This window comes from Rhinolophus sinicus, linkage group LG03, assembly GCF_036562045.2.
Source record: "Rhinolophus sinicus isolate RSC01 linkage group LG03, ASM3656204v1, whole genome shotgun sequence".
In the NCBI taxonomy this organism is placed as follows: Eukaryota; Metazoa; Chordata; class Mammalia; order Chiroptera; family Rhinolophidae; genus Rhinolophus; species Rhinolophus sinicus.
The window spans coordinates 121502565-121522652 of NC_133753.1; the positions used below are offsets into that span (position 1 = coordinate 121502565).

At 36.5% G+C, this 20088-nt stretch overlaps 1 protein-coding gene across 2 annotated transcripts in view; it reads left to right on the forward strand.

The window, feature by feature from the left end:
- The first annotated feature begins 277 nt into the window (after positions 1-277).
- TICAM2 (TIR domain containing adaptor molecule 2) overlaps positions 278-20088 on the forward strand; it is a 37440-nt gene continuing 17629 nt past the window's right edge. The window contains exons 1-3 of one of the 2 annotated variants that reach the window (XM_074328591.1): positions 278-776; positions 6664-6909; positions 10333-10460. In XM_074328591.1, coding sequence (XP_074184692.1) covers positions 585-776; positions 6664-6909; positions 10333-10460 — 566 coding nt within the window. In that variant the 5' untranslated portion in view covers positions 278-584. Of the gene's footprint in view, positions 777-6663; positions 6910-10332; positions 10461-19897; positions 20073-20088 lie in introns of those variants that run through there. The other variant, XM_019727830.2, reaches the window with a different exon arrangement.

Consider the following 20088-nt stretch of genomic DNA (forward strand, 5'->3'; position numbering starts at 1 on the left):
GGAGCTTCCCCAGCACTCAGCTCTCACAAAAACACAAATCTGTGCATCTTATTCTCAGAGCTGATAGCTCTTAACACCAGACACCCTAGGAGAGCGCCCGCCGGCCACACCCCTTCTTGTGGCTCCGCCCCGCCCCGCTCAATACGCCAGCCCCGCCCCTCGACCCAGGCTGCGGCGTACGCTGATCCGCCTCCTCGCGAGCTTCCACGTACACGCTCCAAACGCCTCTCCCCTCCGCCTAGGCAGAGCACATCCGGGTCGCAGGAGCTAGTACCGCAGGCCCCGCCCCTTTCTCAAGCACTTGCCTTCACTTCCGGCCACCTCAGGCCTTTTCCGTTTGCTCTCTGCCGGTCTTAATCTCTGCTTCCCGGGTCGTCCCCAGCTGTAGGTCCTGGTCCCTTAGCACCCCTCACCCGCCCCCAGCGGTTCACTCCTCACCGGGAGTCTCTCCGAGGTTCGGAGCGACTCTGCCGTGCGTCTTCGCGGAGCGGCCCGGGCTGAGGCCTGCCGCGCACGGTGGGTCCGCGCAGACCTGATCCCGCGTCTCCCCTCAGCTCTGTGGAGGCAGCCGCCGCCGCCTTGGGATGCCGCGGCTGGGGTCCGCGCAACGCTGGGCGGTCGCCGCGGGCCGTTGGGGCTGCAGGCTGCTCGCACTGCTGCTGCTGGTGCCGGCACCTGGGGGAGCCTCCGAGATCACCTTCGAGCTGCCCGACAATGCCAAGCAATGTTTCTACGAGGACATCACGCAAGGAACCAAGTGCACCCTGGAGTTCCAGGTACTACACAGGCTCCGGCAGTCCCGGGGCCGCAGTTCGCGGTTCCAGGGTTCGGGCTCTAACCTGCTGGTGCCTCACCTTCTGGTCTTGTTTCTCCATGTTTTGGCTGATTCAAGAATCACGTTAGGTACCTGATACACATCATTTGGCTTTCATCTTCTAAACCTTGGGCAACAGACATGTAAGACCAAATGTTAAGATACCTGAATTCCAGAAATGCTTCCTACAGCTGTGCCTTTTCCTTTCATTCTCTAATGCGCATCATTTGAAGGCCGTTGAACTTTCTTAGCTAAAAGACTCTGCTTTTATATCATTCCTGGTTTATAGTGCCCAGTGTCAGCCCCTCACTCTCTAATCCACACTTCCACTTTAATTAAATTTGAAGTTCTGCCAATATCTAACTCCCTTGCTTTTTAGTTTTCCCATTGATATTAGGACTATTGGTTAAAGTGGTCCTTTGTCATTGGAAGAGCATCGTTTGAGGCCGGATGACCATCTACCAAAGGTGTTGTAGAAAGAATTGCTGCGACAAATGAGAGGCCCCTTCTCGTCTTTGGGATTATATATTCTAAAAAAAGAAAGAAAGAAACTTTATTTGATAGAATGTAGTTTAAGTTGGTTAGAAATATCTTTACTCTCTTTCTCTTCTTTTTGGTAGATCTACTTATCATTTGAGCAGTTGATAGGTACTGGTAATAAAGAAGTGATCAAGACAGGTAGGACCACCGCCATCATTCTTGATTCCCTTCTTAAGTAGTACCTGCTCATTCATCAGAATTGTGCTTTAAGAGCAGAAAATAGGGGATATACGATCTAGTCTGGAATCTATGAAGGCTTCCTTTAGGAAGTGCTTTTAAGCTGAACTGTAAAGAATGAGTTGTAGATACTTTGGTAAGGGAGAAGAGAAAATAGCCTTTGCAAGGTCCCTGTGGTAAGAGTGACTGGGAATTTGAAGGCCGTAGAGAGGTCCTATGTATGTGGGAATAAGGAGCCAGACTACGGGGCCAGGGCAGACCCTGTAGTGCTTTGCTGGCCGTGTTACGGATTTTAGTTTTTCCTAATAGTATGGGAAGCCAACAGAGAGTTGTACGCAGTGCACTGAAATGATCCAAATATTATTGGTAGCTATATGGATATTAACTTACGCAGATAGAGACGGTATTACACACTGTATATACAGACTGCTTAGGCGGCTATTATAGTGGTCCAAGCTCAGACTAGGGTGTTAGCAGTGGGGAGGGAGAAAAGTGAAAGGATTGGAGAGAATTTAGTAGGTAGAATCAACAGGACTTGGTCGTGATTTGACTATAGTGAGGGAGGGAGGGAAGGTTAAGGATGACCCTTAGGCTTGCTTAACTTCATGGATTAAGACCAGCTGACAAAAAGAAGATAGGAATTGTAGTATCAAATGTCAGTGAAATTTTTGTTTGAATTTAATAGCTATTTCTTAAATTCTTATATGTGCAGACACTGTTGCCTGGTGTTGAGAATACTACCATTACTACTCTTAGGGGCTGAAAAATTAGCATGTGTTATATGGCAGACAGTATGCCAAGCATTTCAGGTGTATTAATTCTCAGGACAATTCGATATGAAATAGGTATAGTTCTTATTGCTTTTTTACTAAGGAAGAAACTGATGCTTCCATAGGTTATGACACAAGGTCACAAAACACAAGACGCAAGTAGCAGAATCAGTATGCAGATCCAGGTTAAATGCTTAACTACTTTGTTGTACTATTTCCCAAAGATAAGACTGACTTCGACCTCAGGAGCTTACATAGACATAATGTTAGGTAAGTACACACTATATATTGTGGGGGCATGAAAAAAATAACTTTCCCCCCATTTTCTAAGTTCTTTCAGTTAGGCTAATAATCAAATTAACAGAGAAAGACTAACAGGAGAACATGTACAAAGTTTATTACGGATGTAAATGCCAGGGTGTCATAGATACGAGATTCACATTGGGCAATTGAGGCTTATATGCCATGCTGGGTAAAGGAGAAAGTAGGGACTGGGATTTTGAAGGGGAAATAGGAAATTCAGAGGTAGCCAGGCAATTTACAGGAGACACGTGGCAGTAACCAGGCAATTTACAGGACACACACAATTTACAGGACACGCATGGCAAATTCCTGCTAGGCAATCCAGAAACAATGGGAAAGAGGCCAGGAAATAAGCTTTCCTAGCTTTCTTTCTGTCTCATGTGTGCTAAAGTGAATATGCTAAGTGATTATGCTAAGGTTCCTTTCCTGAAGCAGGATTTTCTATCTGAATCTCTTTAGGCGGGAAAGGGGAAGGTAGCAGACTCTTTCTGAGTCTTGTTTCTTAATAACCAGCTTAAAATCAATGTCCCAAAAGGCACATTTTTGAAGTGGCAAAACTTTGGTCCCTCTCTGTATAGTGCTGGCTCAGGGGGAAGGATCATTAGGGGAATTTTAGCTGAGGGGCTGATGTTTGATTTGAGTCTAGAAGGATAAACAAGTTACTTTTCTACAAGGTGGTAGGTGGGGAAAGGGCATCCTAGGCAGATATGTTATGTTTGTAAGACTTAATTCCAGCAGGCCTGAAATTAGCCTGAGTTGGCACTGAGTAATAATGTTACTTTGTAACTGGGTCCCAGGGCTTTAGGGGAGGTTTGGACAAGTTTGTCTGGCATTGTTTATTGATAACAGTGAGATTGATGATTTGCACCTGGTCTCTGTGAGACCCTTCCCACCTCCACCGCCACAGTCTTGGTATTAAAACTTGTCACATAACAGGAATATGCTTATGTGACCAGCAAAATATGAAAAACTCAGCCAAGACTCTTTTGGGCTCAGTGGTTCCACGGTATTCCTTTAGTACACTTGGTGATTCCTGATCTGAGAGAGTATATCTCTGGCCTCAGCCCTCAAGAGGGAAGACAAAGGAACCAACACCTAACTTCTCCTGACCTCTTGCTGTGAGGCAGCTTTTGGCTGTGACATTTATATTGTACTCTTTTTTCTGTAATAAACTAGATTTGTAAGCCTTGTCATTTTGGGCCCTGTGATTCTTTAACAAACAAACTGTTTAACTTGCCACTGTTAGTGCAGATATAAAGCATATGGAGTATAGTCAATAATATTGTAATAACTATGTATGGTGTCAGATGGGTACTAGATTTAATGGGGTAATTGATGGGAGAGGAGTTGGGGGGCAGGGTGAAAAATGTGAGGGGATTAAGAAGTACAAATTAGTAGTTACAAAATAGTCATGGGAATGTAGTCAATAATATGGTAATAACTGTATAATAACAGGTGAGTACAAGACTAGACAAGGGGATCACTTCTTAAATTATACAAATGTCTAACCACACCTGAAATTAATATAATATTGAAGGTAAACTGTAATTGCAAAATTAAAAAGGTGGGGGAAAGGTGAAGGGCAACAAGTGGTCAAAATTTCTGGGTATAAAACAAAGCAGTCATGGGGATGTAATGTACAGCATGGGGAATGTAGTCAATAATATGATAGCTCGGTGTGGTGTCAGATGGTTGCTGGACTTATCATGGCGATCACTTCTTTAGGTCTGTAAATGTTGAACAACTGTGGTGTACACCTGAAACTGATATAAAGTTGTATGTTAGCTGTATTTTTAAAATAACCTTTTTTAAAAAGGTTTTAAGCAAAAGGTTTTTAAAAAGGTTTTAAGGGGGCTGGGGAAGGATAGTGAGGTTGCCCCAATCCCAGTCCTGGAGATGTGGGGGGTGGGGGTGCTACTGGCTTCTAGTGGATAGAGACCAGAGATGCTGCTAAATGTGTTAGAATGCACAGGGCAACACAGTCCCCTACAACAAAGAATTATCCAGCCCAAGATTATTTAACCAGGTTGAGAAAACCTTGATTAGAGGGAGGAGAGATTGAGTTGTGGGAAGACCTTTTAGAAAGTTGTGGCAGTAGTCCTGTCTGGATTGTGGATTAGGAATGGAGGAGATGGGATGAATTTGAGAAAGGCAATAACATCAAGAAATTTCTGTGATTAACTGGACTGGTAGGGACACTAAATTTGGGATGATTCCCAGTTTCTACTTTACATGACTTAGGTTGTAAAGGGGGAACTTTCATTTGAAATGAGATTACTTGTTTTGAAGTTTGACAAAAGAAAAGTGGCGGGATGATCATTTGTGATAACTATTCAGTTTGTATGTATTAGGTTGGTGCAAAAGTGATTGCGGTTTAAAAGGTTAAAAATAATTGCAAAAACCGTAATGACTTTTGCACCAACCTAACATGTATTTGTTCAGAGTACAACGGTCAATATGAATAATTGGGTATATAAAAATGAAGTCATTATTTTCACCTGGAAGAAAGGTTGTTGGCTTTTGTAAGGAAGGGTAAAAGCTCACTTGATAAGACACTTTTTATGTCAAAACATTTTATCTGTATGTTAACATTTACATATTTTATAATTTACTAAGTGCATAATTATATTTCATGTAATTATCAAAATGATCTTGTATCATAGTTCAGTTATTCATTATACCTCTTAAGTAACAAAAGGTCACGTTAGCAACCGATCCTTCTTTGATGTCCCAAGTTTGATCTCTCTGTTCTACAGATCTAGAATGTCAACGTTATGCTAACCAAGAGTGTTCAAGCTTGAAAATATAGGCTGGTGCCACTCAATTTCATCATAGTTGGGAACCCTCAAACCCAGTGTCTCTTCCTCGTTGCTTTTTTCTCAAGTGGATACACATACCCTATGTTTCTTCTCTGGGCTTCTCTCCCTCTTTCTTCCCACTCAGTTTTCTTATATAAGGAGGTCTTTCTCCTCTTTAATCCTTTTTCCCTTTTTTTCTCTTAGGCTTGTCCAGTTACTTCAGGAAAAATGTCTCCGTCCTCTCTTCATTTGTACAACCCCAGTGGCCCAAATTGTGACTAATTAAGCATCAACCCTTGAAAATATCTCCAAAATCCTCTTCAGAAACATTTCATCTACCCCTGGCTTTCCTTTCAATATGCTTGCCCTTAAATACAAGCTTTCCAGATAAAAGATTTTTTTGTTTGTTTTTGTGTTCTGGGTTTTTTTTTTTTTTTTTTTTTTGGCTTTAATCACTAGCGTATAAACATATAGTTTAATCATTTATGTTTCTCTGGGAAACAAGTTGTAAAGGATGATAATGCTCTTAGAACAGACCACAATTGTAGTCAATTGATAGTGTAGTTTGAAACAAAATATGTATCAAATTACATATAACTGACCTGTAAAGAATTGAAGCACAACCCATTTGTAATTTGGCAGTAAAATGAGTTTAGTTCTATGGTAGAAGTATGCTAGGTGTTATGCTACTTTACTACTTCACTGCACTATCCATGAGTGTGCGTGGATGATACAGGAAGCTAGGGGAAAAAATTGGGGAAGGGAAATACTATGGAACACTAAGGGAAATACTATGGAACACTAAGGGAAATACTATGGAACACTAAGGGTAGAGAGTATGACTTTGGAGTTCAAGTTCTGCCTGTGCCTCTTACAGACAAGTAATGTTGGGTAGGTTGCTTATCTTAACTCAGTTTCTAAGTTTGTCAGATAGAGGATGAGGAAACCCGTCTTATAGTGTTGTTGGGAGAATTAAGTGATATAAGAGACCTACATTAACTAGAATACTTGTTTGGCTAGTTTGCCACGGTAGTTGCCTTTCCCATGTCATGAGGAAATTTGTTCGTTTTTTTACAAAGCTTTAGTTGAACTAAAATCTGCCTACCAAGTTCCACCCACTGGTGGAAATCAAAAAATGTAAAATTGTATGTAATAGTAAAAGTCCTTAGTCTATAATTTTATTGCCATTTTAACAGGAAATCTGGTAAATTTCTAAAGTTGTTAGTCACAGTGATCTCTTCATTTGTTTTTCTCTTTATAGGTGATTACTGGAGGTCATTATGATGTAGATTGTCGATTAGAAGATCCCGATGGTAACGTGTTATACAAAGAGATGAAGAAGCAGTATGATAGTTTTACCTTCACAGCTTCCAGAAATGGGACATACAAATTTTGCTTCAGCAATGAATTTTCTACTTTCACACATAAAACTGTATATTTTGATTTTCAAGTTGGAGAAGACCCACCTTTGTTTCCTAGTGAGAACCGCGTCAGTGCTCTTACCCAGGTAAATAAAAAGTCAGTAATACAATGTTGGTGTGTGTAAAGAGAGAAAAAAGCATAATTTAATATGCATGAACTCATTGATGAACACAGAATTTTGAGACTTTAACACAATCATTAAGACCTATCTTAATTCTTTCAGTAGATGGGATATTTTACAGAGCATCTCAGACTTTTTAGTGAAGCCCGGTGTTAAAGGATTTTATAAACTTTTAAGTGTTGAGATAATAAAGAAGCATTAAAATAGGATCACTTATGTAGAAACATCGGTGGCAAAGGAAATTTAGGAAGGCTAAACAGTGCTCCAGCATTCTGAAACATTTATGTGATTCATAGAGGAATGTTGCTACCATAACTTTGCAGATTAGTGTAACTAGAAGTAAACATGTTTTAATTAATATGTAAATATATCACAAGATGATTTTATGCCAGTATTTATGTTACTCAAGGTACTGGTTTAATAACTTTTGCTGTAACTGAAGATAAAATATTAAAAGATTAATGGTAAGTCATCTAACAAAAATAGAAGATAAATTGGGTTTTATTTTGAAGAAGAGCTTAATGGGAGAAAGATAATGAAAGAAATTTAAGGTCAGTAAACAGATACTGCTCAGGTGATGAGAAGGGCTGTTTTAGTTCCAGTTCAAATACAGTATGAGCTTAGATTATATCTAAAATATACTCTATTAGGTATTCAAAGGAATTATTTAACGCCTACTTGTTAAAACCTTAAACTGGTATTTCATTGTTCCTAGGTTCCAGTTAGTCTCTTAGCCAGTCATGTGATGATAGAGGTAGTTTTAAAGAATGTGTAAGAGCCTTAACTCATAAACTTATTGTGGGCTCTAACAAGATGTATTCAAATGCTCTTATTTCTAGAAATGTTCTCTTTATTTTAGCATCTTGTGTGAATGGCATTTTGCTTTGTAAAAAGATTTCTCTTTGGGGCCGTTGTTTATAATTTAACCTTCATGAATTTTAATTTGTACATGAAGGTAACTTGCTCTTAAAACCTAAGTAGATAAATGTAAGAATGAGTGGCTATGGAGTATTTAGTACTAATTAACCTCCTTTACTCATACTTCATTTTTAGTATATGTGCTGCCGAAGCGAGCACCATACTTCATTTTTTATCTTTTATTTTTCTACCATCAAAAAGCTAATAAGTCTCTCATACAACAGGGATACCTATAAAGCAGCTGTTCATGCTTTGAAGTTGAAAAAATTACCAGCTGATAAAGGCAAAATAAATGATAAGAGTGATAACAGTGATCACTGCTGAAACTGTTAGGTGAAAGGCTGATGGGAAGCTTTATAATGGATAGATCAGACTGGTATCTGTCACTCTAAGTCTAATGATCCTTCACAAATAGAGAGAGAATTAGACATCATGTGTCTTCTGATAATAGGTAGTGATGAAGTACATGGCATTGCCTATTAGGTCTTCCCACTCAGAACGTTAGATTTGAATCCCATCAAATCTCTAGCTCCAATTATCAGTTTATAAGAAATACATAGGATAGAGGAACACCATGGGAATATAATCAGCAAAATCCAGGAAGTGGGAAATGCTATAGGCTAGAGGCCCCAATTTCTTCAACAAATAGATGGGAAGGGAAAAAAGGAAAGAACCTAAAGATTAAAGAAGACTTAAAAGACATCCCAAATGATTATGTTGACCTTGTGTGGATTCTGATTTGTAAACAACTTCTGAGACGTTTAGAGAAATTTGAACACTAACTTAATATTTGAGATCTTTAAGAAACTATTTTTAATTATTTAATGTGTTGTAATGCTATTGGGGCTATCTTTTTTAAAGTGTTAATCTTTCAGAAATAAATATAAAAGTATAGTTTAAATGATAAAATACCTGGGATTCGCTTTAAAATAATTGAGGGTGGCAAGGAAAATAGGTGGGGAATATAGGTGGAACAAGATTAGCCATGTGTCAATTATTGACATGGAGTTTATCGTTGTACTATTCTATATACTTTTGAATACATATGAACATTTCCACTTTAAAAATACAAAAAAAGAAAAAGGAAACACCATCTCAAAAATTGTATTGAATTCACGCAAGTAGTACCTTAATTTCTGTGGTTTCCTCTAATCCAGCAGTTAATTCATACTCTGTGGTGAGGCTTCAAGGAATCCTTAAACATTCTGAATTTGTGTCCAATCCTTGCTGTTACTCATACTTTCCAGAAGACTCCTTAGACCATATGTCATTTTGGGAATACATAGAAAGCAAAGAAATGCTAGAAGCACCTCTCTAGCCTCTTATCACAAATTAGAAGTCATTTATTTTAGCACAGTTTTGCTAATCGTTCATTCCTTGGAGTCTAAGTAAAAGAAGAACAAAAACATTTGAGTATTTTAAAGGTAAATTCAATTTGAAGATCTCATAATTGCTCATTCTTTTTAAAAGCACCTTTAATGGAATATTTTTATAATGTTTCCTTTTATACTTACTTTGGTCTATTAAATGTTTGAATTATTTCCTAATATCTGTATTCTTTAATTAAGATTAAGACAAATTCAGATTGTTTTTAAAATTCTTAATATGTAGTATGTGATGTTAAGTAAGTATAATAATAAAGCATGGATTTCATCACCAGGATTAGGTTTTCAGCAGTAGAAAAATATTAAGCTCTTGGTATACCAAATAAAACAAAAATTTAACCCTTCCCAAGTCAGATGATATAATTAATATATAAAAATACGTTATATATGTATAATATATATCATCAAATGAAGGCTTATAAAATGATTATACAGTGAACTGAAACTTATGTTCCATAGAGAACATATATATTGGTTTAGTTGACTGGCATGAGGTAAAAGACTTACTTAGCAAATTGATAACTAAAAAAAGGAAAGAAAGAAAGAAGCATTCCTATTCTGACCTATCATTTTCAGATTCAACACTTTTTAAAATAGTTAACATGCTTTTGACTAATTCAACCTATTTTTATGCCATATTTGGTTTATTTTTGTATATCTTTGGACTTTGATTTTTATTCTTATTGGTCACATTTACTAATCTACCATTCTCTTCCTCTAATCCTTCCTCTTTGAGAAGTCTGGGTTTGAAATTCTATAGCCACCGACCTTAACTGATAAGTATTTCTGTTACTGTTAGCTTAGTGTTCCGTCTATCACCTTACAGATACCACAGCTGTGACATTCCGTTTTGGGGCAAGCAACTGCTTCACAGGATCTCGAGCCTTACCAGTTGTTCTATCAGGAATGAATAGACGGGTTACATTTCCACGACCACTGGCATAAATGAGTGAATGAATGAGAGCCGGTTGAACAGAATATTTATCAAATGAGGAATTAAGATCAAATTGAAAGAAAAGATGAATATGCTAGCTGAATTGTACAGAAAGGATTAAACATACTAACTGGAAATATTTCTTTTTAGATGGAATCTGCCTGTGTTTCAATTCACGAAGCTCTGAAGTCTGTCATCGACTATCAGACTCATTTCCGTTTGAGAGAAGCTCAAGGCCGAAGCCGAGCAGAAGATCTAAATACAAGAGTAGCCTATTGGTCAGTAGGAGAAGCCCTCATTCTTCTGGTGGTTAGCATAGGGCAAGTGTTTCTTCTAAAAAGCTTTTTCTCAGATAAAAGAACCACCACAACTCGTGTTGGATCATAACTACGTTTTGAGAATTGATGCATCGTTGCCACTGTAATATTGCTGTCCTCTAATTAATTTTAGGTACTGAAGAACTGAATATTGGCAACATTTAACAACCCTTACTCATATACTTGTTGGGGTGGCGGGGTGTACAAGGCATATCCCCAAACTGTGGAAAGGACACCTTTTTCTATTTGTAAAGGTATAAAAACTTTGGAACTTATTTTGGGCTATTCATGTTAAATATTCAACACCAATGATCCACTCTTTTCTTGGTTGTTTATATCTACTCTTCGCACACTAGACTTTGGTATTTTGATTCCTTTTAGTCATTTAAAAGTACTTTTCTTATAGGTAGTGGATATTTTTCAAACCTTCGATTTAATGTCTACATGTGTTGTGGAGGAAGAAAATTGCCTTTGAATTATTTGTAGTAAATAAGGTTTTGTTTTTCAGAAAAGCAAATGTGATTAACTGTAGTCCAAGCCCTATTCTGCACTGTTTAATTTTTATGGGGGAAAAAAAATTACAATAAAAATGTTTGTTAATATTAATATAGTTTTAAGTTGATACATCGTGGTATAATTTATTTTTCACTAGCTTGAAAAATGTCAGATTTTTGTATTTGGGGGGTTATTCTATGATTTACAACCAGATACGTTTTTTTTCCATAAAGACATTCTTAACCAAAAAAAAAAAAAACACCTTCTTACCACATAGAAAATAGTATGTTTCAATAACATACAGTCCTTAAAAATCAGATTATCATAACAGATAGAATAATTAAAAAATAATTTAAGACATTAGAATGTCTTATAGAGGAAGGCAAATAGGAAAATTTTTAGTGCGTTATCATTTTCAGCGCTTTCACAAAGAAAAAAGATGATCTGTTTCATTTTAACATTTTAATTGGCTGTTCTTGCTTTTATGTGGCTTTTATGTTTTTCAGTCATTCCCAACTTAAATTGACAGTTGTAATATTAGTATCATAAAAGTGCCATACATTTTATAGTGATGGGTGTGATGCACTGAGAAGTTAGTTTCTTTGTTTTCTTTCTTTTTGTTTTTTTTTCTCTTGCACATGTAATTTGTACAATCTCTGGTTGGCAGCCCTTAATGATGATTTAAAAATTTAGAGTGCTGTGTGTGTGTGTTTTTTATTTGATAATCTTCATTGATTGTACTGCGTTTAATGAATATTAACTAGTGCATATTCTGTATACTATAGGGTTTTAGACTGTGTTTGTATTTTATAACTTGCATAGATTGCGCTGATTGAAGTAAGATTTTGTTCCAAGTATTCTAGGATAGAATACAAGATGATACAAAATTGTATGGGTGTTTGAAGCTTTTCTGCTGTTTTAAAAAAAATTTGCAACTGCTTTTGCCATCCCTCCCCCACCCAGAAGTGGTAAGTGCTTGAGTTTTTGAACAAGACTCAAAAACTTTGAAATGTGGTACCATGGAATACTGATTGGATAGCAATTCTAGTCACTTAATCACTACTGACTAGAAGTTAATTCTAAGCTGTTTTACAATGCATTTATCTGCTACTGCATGTAAGAGCAAAAGGAATTCAAGTTGTCATGCTGGCTAGTTTCAAATGCTACAGTGTAGCAAGGCGTAAACATGTTTTCAACCCTTTAATTCTAAAATTTCGGAAGAACAAATAGATAATCCTAAACAAGAATTAAGAACTGAAGTTTAAGATTTTGGAGGTTTATCTAGTTGGATTCTTATGTTGGAATTGTCCTGCAGCTTTATAAGTGTCCCTCTATATTTAGATTTGAAAATTTTCAACACTAATGTTAACGTGATTCATAAGCATGGGTATGTTACATGTCCTTTCTGGTTACCTATCTGCTCTGTTATGTTCAGATACTTAGACCATTAAGCAGAGCCAGGTATCATCAGTGTGCCGAGTTTAGAATAGATAATGCTCTTATTTTATCTGTGCCTATCAAAATGTCATAATATTAGACTATTACTACAAATACTTTTGATGAAACTATTGAGATACATTAAAATGTTTGAAATCACCACTATTACCTCTTGTAGAAAATAGTACAGGCTTAGTCTACTCTGTATGTAACTGGTTAACATTTGATGGCTGTCAATACTCAACTGGGTATGTATATATAAATTAGAAAACACATCTATCCAGATATAAATGTTTAAGTAAACTTTTTTTCCCTTCCTCCTACTATATAATTTGTAGCTCATCTTTTTTCTTTAATCCTTCCCTAAGTAGTTGTGACAGTTTGAATTTCCCAAATATTTATGTTTGGACATGTGGCTCAGAATACATAGTTAAACATCATTAACTGTATATATTTTTAAAGTAGAATAAATAATGGAAAGGGACTTAATATACAGGTTTATACTAAAATTTCAACTGTGTGAAGATACATTATAAGATAATCTAACATTCTTTTTTAAATTAAACGTGGTTTGTGGTTCATAACTTTCATTCTGGCTTGGTGATAATCAACTTTGAAAATACAGTGGACTGAAAAGCAATTTTATTCTTTGAAAGATTTCATTTAAATCTGTACCGTCTATTTTTGCTTCAGTTTATAAATGTGTAACGTTGATAATTAAGTAGGACAGAGGAGACCCTATGACTATTGTTTTCAAAAATTAAATTAATATATAAATAATTCAAAGGGGCTTTTCATTTACTTTTGAAAAGAAAAATAAAATTATCTAAACAGATGTTGGTTGTGTAGGATTGCACCAATCTTGTAGAATAAAAGAAACTTTCCACAAACTGACTTGTTTTCTATCAGGATTTAAATATTTTTAAGGCTTCTCATCAGCTTGCAGCTTGGAGTACATTTTTGTATCAAGAGAGTGATTATTTATTTGGTATTTCATTGAAACATGTTAGGGACTGGCCAGGAAAGGAAATTAGAGAAATACAGGTATCCCCCACTTTTAGAAGTTCACTTTATGCCAATTTACTTTCACTAAAGGTCTACATTAAATGTACCTGTTTTCACTAACTGAAAGAAATCTGAAGACGATTTTCCTTTAGGAGAAAAGATGAAAAACGAAAATAACATTCAGCATTTGTTTTGCTGGGAGCCATTAGAGGCAGCCTGCACAGGGAGGGTGTGGCACTGCTTTTACTAAATGTTAGTGTTGTTTTAGTTTTTATATATTATTTGGTAGGTTATTTGTTGGGTCTGAGAACACTTTAAAAATTTCCATATAAATTAGTGGTAATAGCTTCTATGCTTTACCCTATTTTGACTTATAAAAGGAATGCTGTACTTTCAGATAGGGGAAACCTGTATCCATCTCTAAACTGCCTCATTTTTAACCTTTTTGCATTTTTTACTGAAAGTTTGGGTGAAAGGCAGTTAAGCCTTCAGTTCCCTAAAAAGCTCTTAATTTTTAAGTACATTAACCTTAGGTGTACAATGCCTAAGTTGCCTCAATTTTTTTCTTTCCCTTTATAATGTCATAGGGGACATTCTGATTCCTGGAACAATTCTACAAAATAGAAAAACAACAATAAGTACAGGTTAACTTCAGTGAATGCTTACCGTGTGCCAGGTGCTGTGCTGAATATTTTACTTGTATTGATACAGTTAATCTTTGCAATAATCCTATGAACTAAGGATACTCTTGTTTTACAGATGAGGAAACAGGCATATACAGGTTGGGAAACCTGTCCATATCATACCGTGTTTCCCTGAAAATAAGACCTAGCCGGACCATCAGCTCTAATGCCTCTTTTGGAGCAAAAATTAATATAAGACCCGGTAAAATATATACTTATAGTAAAATAAGACCGGGTCTTATATAATATAATAATTTTTGCTCCAAAAGAGAGTTTAGAGCTGATGGTCCGGCTAGGTCTAATTTTCAGGGAAACATGGTAGTAATTAGCAGAGTTTAATATGAACCATGGCAGTCAGGCCCCAGAGCCCTGTTTCTCAGCCACCAGGCAGTATTGCCTTACAAACACCAGTGAAAGATAGATCTCTGAAGGCTTAGCCCTCTCGATTTCAGTGTAGCTCAATAGCAGCTCAGTGGTTTAGTGTCAAGTTCAAATCATGGTTGTGTGACTTCACTCAAATGATTTTATTAACTTGTGTGTCTGTTTCTTCATCTGTTAACTAAGGTAGTATCTACTATAATGAGAATATAATGAGATATTCATAAAACACAGGATCACTGCCTGTCATACGCAAGCATTTAGTAAATAGCCATATATATGTATATACATAAACAAATACATATATTTATATATTTTTTTTTTAATTTTTTTTTTAAATATGTTTTTCCAGGACCCATCTGTTCCAAGTCAAGTAGTTGTTTCAATCTAGTTGTGGAGGGTGCAGCTCACAGTGGCCCATGTGGGGATCAAACCGGCACGGGGCTCTAACCAACTGAGCTAATGGGTGCCTTAAATAGCTGTATTTTAATCATTGGTCCAATTATAGTCTCTTGATCTTCAGTTTCTGAAGTTCTTACTTTGGCCTCTACTCAGATGGCTCTTAAATAATACGTAACACAAATATGAAAGTGTGTGAACGTCTATAATAATGTACATGATAGTCTGCTAAGAAGTTTCAAAAATGAATAAGGTAGTCTGACCTCCAGGAACATAACTTAGTTGGCTGAGACAGGATAGCTACGTGAGCAACTAATGTTACGTAAGTAATGAAGCAGAATGGACCAGAAGGCGCTGAGACATTTACAGGGTGCTATAGAAGGAAGAAAATATGTCAAAAGACATATTCCAGAAAGTTTAGCTTTGTCTATCCATAGGGGAGGTCCATGGTTGTCTAGTTAGGCCAGCAATTGAGTGAAGTAATCTCTGCTTCAGGGATATGTACTATTAGCTAGTCCCCATTGCTACAGGTTGGAAAACATGTTAAGGTTGATAAAGGTGGTGATTCCTAACTTCTCCAGCTCAGTTGTTTCCAAATTCTGGAGGAAAATACAGGGATGGTATCCCTAAGCCATCAAATGTGCTGTTTCTCAGTCTGCAATTTCTCCATTTTAGCCACAAGCTATAATCATTAGGAATGATTACATTCCTTGCAGAAATCGAGATACACCAGAAGAAACACTGGTCTGGCATAATCTGTTTTTAATGCTGGTAATTACAAGTGATTACTCCTACCTTGGAAAGGCAGCAAAAGAATTTGAGAAATAATTCGAAGAGTAAAATCTGCCCATAATCCCGCCATTTTGATGTATTTCAGTTATTTTTATAGATATGTGTTTATTAAAAATTGGTATTGTCTATAATTCTTAAATTGTTAAAAATTGTGAAATCTGTCCTAATACAGAAGAAGGTAGTAAACATACAATTTAAAGAGAAGTAAAATTGTAAGGCACACACTAATCCAACCAATGCTCACTTTAAGAAATACAACTTTGCCAGCACCACAGGAGGTTGCTATGCATCTTTCTGATCACATCCCCGAGTTTTCCCACTAGAGATAACCTGTGTTGTTTGTAATGAAAATAATTTTCATATACTAGTTATGTATAATAGTTCTCAAACTCCTTTTTAAAATGATTTCCAAACATCACAAACCAATACCTCTGTAAATACAAATCTCATGCTTGAATGTTCTGGCCATGACAAACACTGTCAGCGTTTCTAAATGCTTGCTTTCTGTGCATGCTTATTCTCATTTGATATGCTTACCTCTTCATTAGCTAGTAATAGTTCCGTACAGTCTGTGGACCACACTGAATAGTACGGATGACTACATTCCTGAAAAAAATTCTAAAAAAAAAAAAGAAAATTAACTTTAACAAGTAAAATTTAATGGAGTATTAATAGAGTAGAATATTACATGTGTTCTTTTGTGACTTTGTTTTGCTACGTCATCCATGTTGTTGCCGATCTATCGCTATAGTTTGTTTTTGTTCCTGTGGACTAGTCCATCATAAGGGTGTACCATAGTTATATGTCTCTTACTGTGAGGACGTTTGGGTTGTTGCATGTGATGAACAGATCCACCATGAATATTCTTGTAGATCATACACTATTGCACATGTGTATGATCTCTTGAGAATACATCTAGGAGTGGAATTGCTTGCTCACAGAATATGTGTATCTTCATCTTTACTAGGTAATATCTAACTTCTAAAGCAATTGTATCAATTAGTACTTTTATGAGCAGTGTTAGAAGGTTCCACGTTTTTTTTGGTATTGTGAGACTTTAAAACTTTTGAAAATCTCCTGGGTTTGTAGTGTTGTAAAGGCAGTGTAACGGTGACCCTGTATCTTCTATTTTTGAAATTTGGACCTCTGATATAATTCGATTTGTGGTTTAGCTGGTGACTTTGAAAGTTTTTTTTCCCTTTCTTTGCTTCCCTCTTCTCCCCCCAACCCTTGATAACTCTGTTTACTGTGCATTTACTATGCATACCAGTTCCAGTGGTTCTGTTTACTCCGGACCAGTGTGCACACCTGGCTTGGTAACTGGGGAGGGGTGTTTTGCATCTGTATGGGATTCACTCTTGACCGTGGAGCAGACCCTCTTCTGGGAGGCGCCTTTACCTGAAGTTGCCTGGCCAACTTCTTCCTTTGTTTTGCTCCTCCTTGGCTTGTCTATAAAACCTTTTGGTGATATTGAGAGAGGGAGGCAGTCTTTGTGACAGGGAGTCCACTGTGTCCCCTTCATGCTGGCATTTTGGAATAAAACCTACTTTTCTTTCCACCAACCTCATCTCAAGTTTTGGCTTTCATGCGGCGAGCATACGGATCTTTTGCACGGTAACAGCAGCACTTAAGAATTTGAGAAATAATGGTTCAAAGAATAAAACCCACCCATCACCCTACCATCCATTTTGATGTAGTTCAGTTATTTTTATAGATATATGTACATATTGTTAAAGAAACTGGTATTATACCTCATCATTGCTTAATTTGTATTTCCATGAGGTTACTCACAGATTTATGTACCATTTTGGTTTCCTCTCTTGTAAAGTCCCTGTTCAAAGCATTTGTCCACTTTTAAAAATTGGATTCTTTGACCTTTTTTGATTAACAAGATTTTTTTTTATGTGCGAGACTAATCCTTTTGTTATAACTATTTTAAATATCTTCTCACAATTTGTTGTCATTTTTCTGCTCCTAGAAATGTACCAATCTTTTCCTGTATTGGTGTTTTTATGTGGTATTTAAGAAATACTTCTCTATCCTGAGGTCATGAATATCTCCTCCTGTTCTAAAATATGTACACTTTGTCTTCTACTTGAGTTTTGTATGAGATTTAATTTCTTGAAAACTCATCTTTATTGATTTATCAAGCCAATTCTGTCATCTATTAAGTGCTCATATTGGCATGAGTCTATTTCTAGACTCTGTTCTATTCCATTGATCAGTTTGTACATCAGTAACATACTATCTTAGTTACTAAAGCTTTTAAAATTCTTGATACTTAGTAAACAGGTCTTTATACCTTATTCTTCAATATACCTTATTTTTCAAGAGTTTGACTATCATATGACTTTCGCATTTTTGTACAAAGTTTACAATTATCACGGGTTTCAACAAAAGAAAATAAATCTGTTAGGATTTTTACTGGAATTGCATTTAATTTGTGAACAATTTCCAGTTCATAATAGTGCATTTTCCAGTAAATGAACATCTATACATTGTTAAGGTCTTAGATCTTTTGATAAAGTTTTGTAATTTTCTTCACAGAAGTACATAATCCATATATTTTGTTAATCTCATTTTCTGTATATTTTTGATGTTATTGTAAATGATATCTTTAAATTTTTAAATTTTTTGTTTGTTGCTAGCACATGGGAATACAATTTTTAGATTGATTTTTCTATTCAATAACCAGTTCTTGTAATTTACATCTGTAGATTCTTTTGAACTTTCTGTGTATACAATTGTATCATCTACAAGTCAGAACATTTGTTTGTGTTTCTATTCCTCATACCTTTTGCTTTTCTTTTTCTTGTCTAACTACATTTGTAGGGATCTTCATCTGATACGATGTTGAAGAGAAGTGGTCATAATTGGCATTCTTGTTTGTTCCTGTTATGTGGGAATGCTTTCAAGATACCCTGTAAGCAATTTATGGTATTTTTTATTAAATTTAGAAATTTCTTTTCTGTTCTTAGTTTGCTAAGAGTTTTTTTTTAATAATCATAAAGGATGTTGAGTTTTATCGAAAACTTTCTGTATCAAAAAAATCACTGTTTTTCCACCTTTATTTTCTTAATGTGGTCAGTTACATGGATTGGTTTCCTATCATTAAATCAACCTTCTTGAGGTAAAACCAACCTGGCCATGATGTGATTTGTTTGTTTTTAATAGCTGGATTTGGTTTGTTTTAAGATTTTTGTTTAATACCAAGATCATATAGCTTTATAAAATGAGTTGAAGAGTGGTTTTTCCCTAATTTCTGGAAGAGCTATAAGATTTGCATTACTTCTTCCTTAAATTAGATGGAAATCAGAAATCTTAGGTGTGTTTAAGGCCTGGCATCTTTGGGGGATACGCATTTTAACATATGCCAGATCTGCAATTATGTCCCCCTTTTCATTCCTGATACTACTATTTGTAGTATACAAATTTACACTGTTTGTTATACAAGATGTTATTTGTATCTTCTTTCTTTTTTACTTGGACAGTCTTACCAGAGGTTTATTACTTTTATTGGTGTTTTTGCCCAAAGAGCAAATATTTGTGGTGTTTTCTTGTTATATATTTGTTGTCTGTTTCATTGAGTTCGTATTTTTATAATGTTTATTTTTCTAGGTTGAGTTTGTCATATTTCTATATTCTTATAATAGATATTTAGCTCAAATTTTCAACTTTCTAGTCTAACATATATTTAAAACTATAGATTTCCCTCTAAATCCTACTTTAGCTCTCTGTTTTCTATGCTATATAACAAAGTACCACATATTTACCAGTTTAAAACAACATACTTTTATTATCTCACATCTATGGGTAAAGGGTCTGGGCAAACCTTAAGTGGGTCCTCTGCTCAGGGTCTCACAAGGCTGCAATCAAGCTGTCACCTGGACTGTTCCCATCTGGAGCTTGGGGTCCTCTTCCTAATTCATCAGGTTGCTGACAAAATTCAGTTCCTTGCAGCTGTAGAACTGAGGCCCTCAGCCACTTGAGGCTTCCCCTGTACAAGAGCAGCTCACGTCATGACTGCTCCTCCCAGGCCCGCAGGATGCTTGAGGTATGACTGGGATTGGGAGCCTGGGGTAGATAGGTAGGATCAAGTATTTGGCTTTCTAAGGCTTTTTATACTTCTTTCTTTTATTTGATCGGTTTTTTGTTCTCCCTTAATATTCAGTGGAGTTCCAGTCTGTTTCGCTTGTGAAGAAGGAACCTGAGAAAAGTGGCTTTGGGGGGGACGGAGTAATGCGCCGCGCATCCCTGGCCAGGGATGTGTTTGACGACAGCAACATTCAGTGAGAGAAACCCAAAGGGAAAGGGAAAGCCAAGTGGCCACCTGGGGGGACCGGGAGAGTCGCTGTATTTCGGAAAGCGTCTCGGGTCTGCTTGGGTAAGATGGGCCGTGT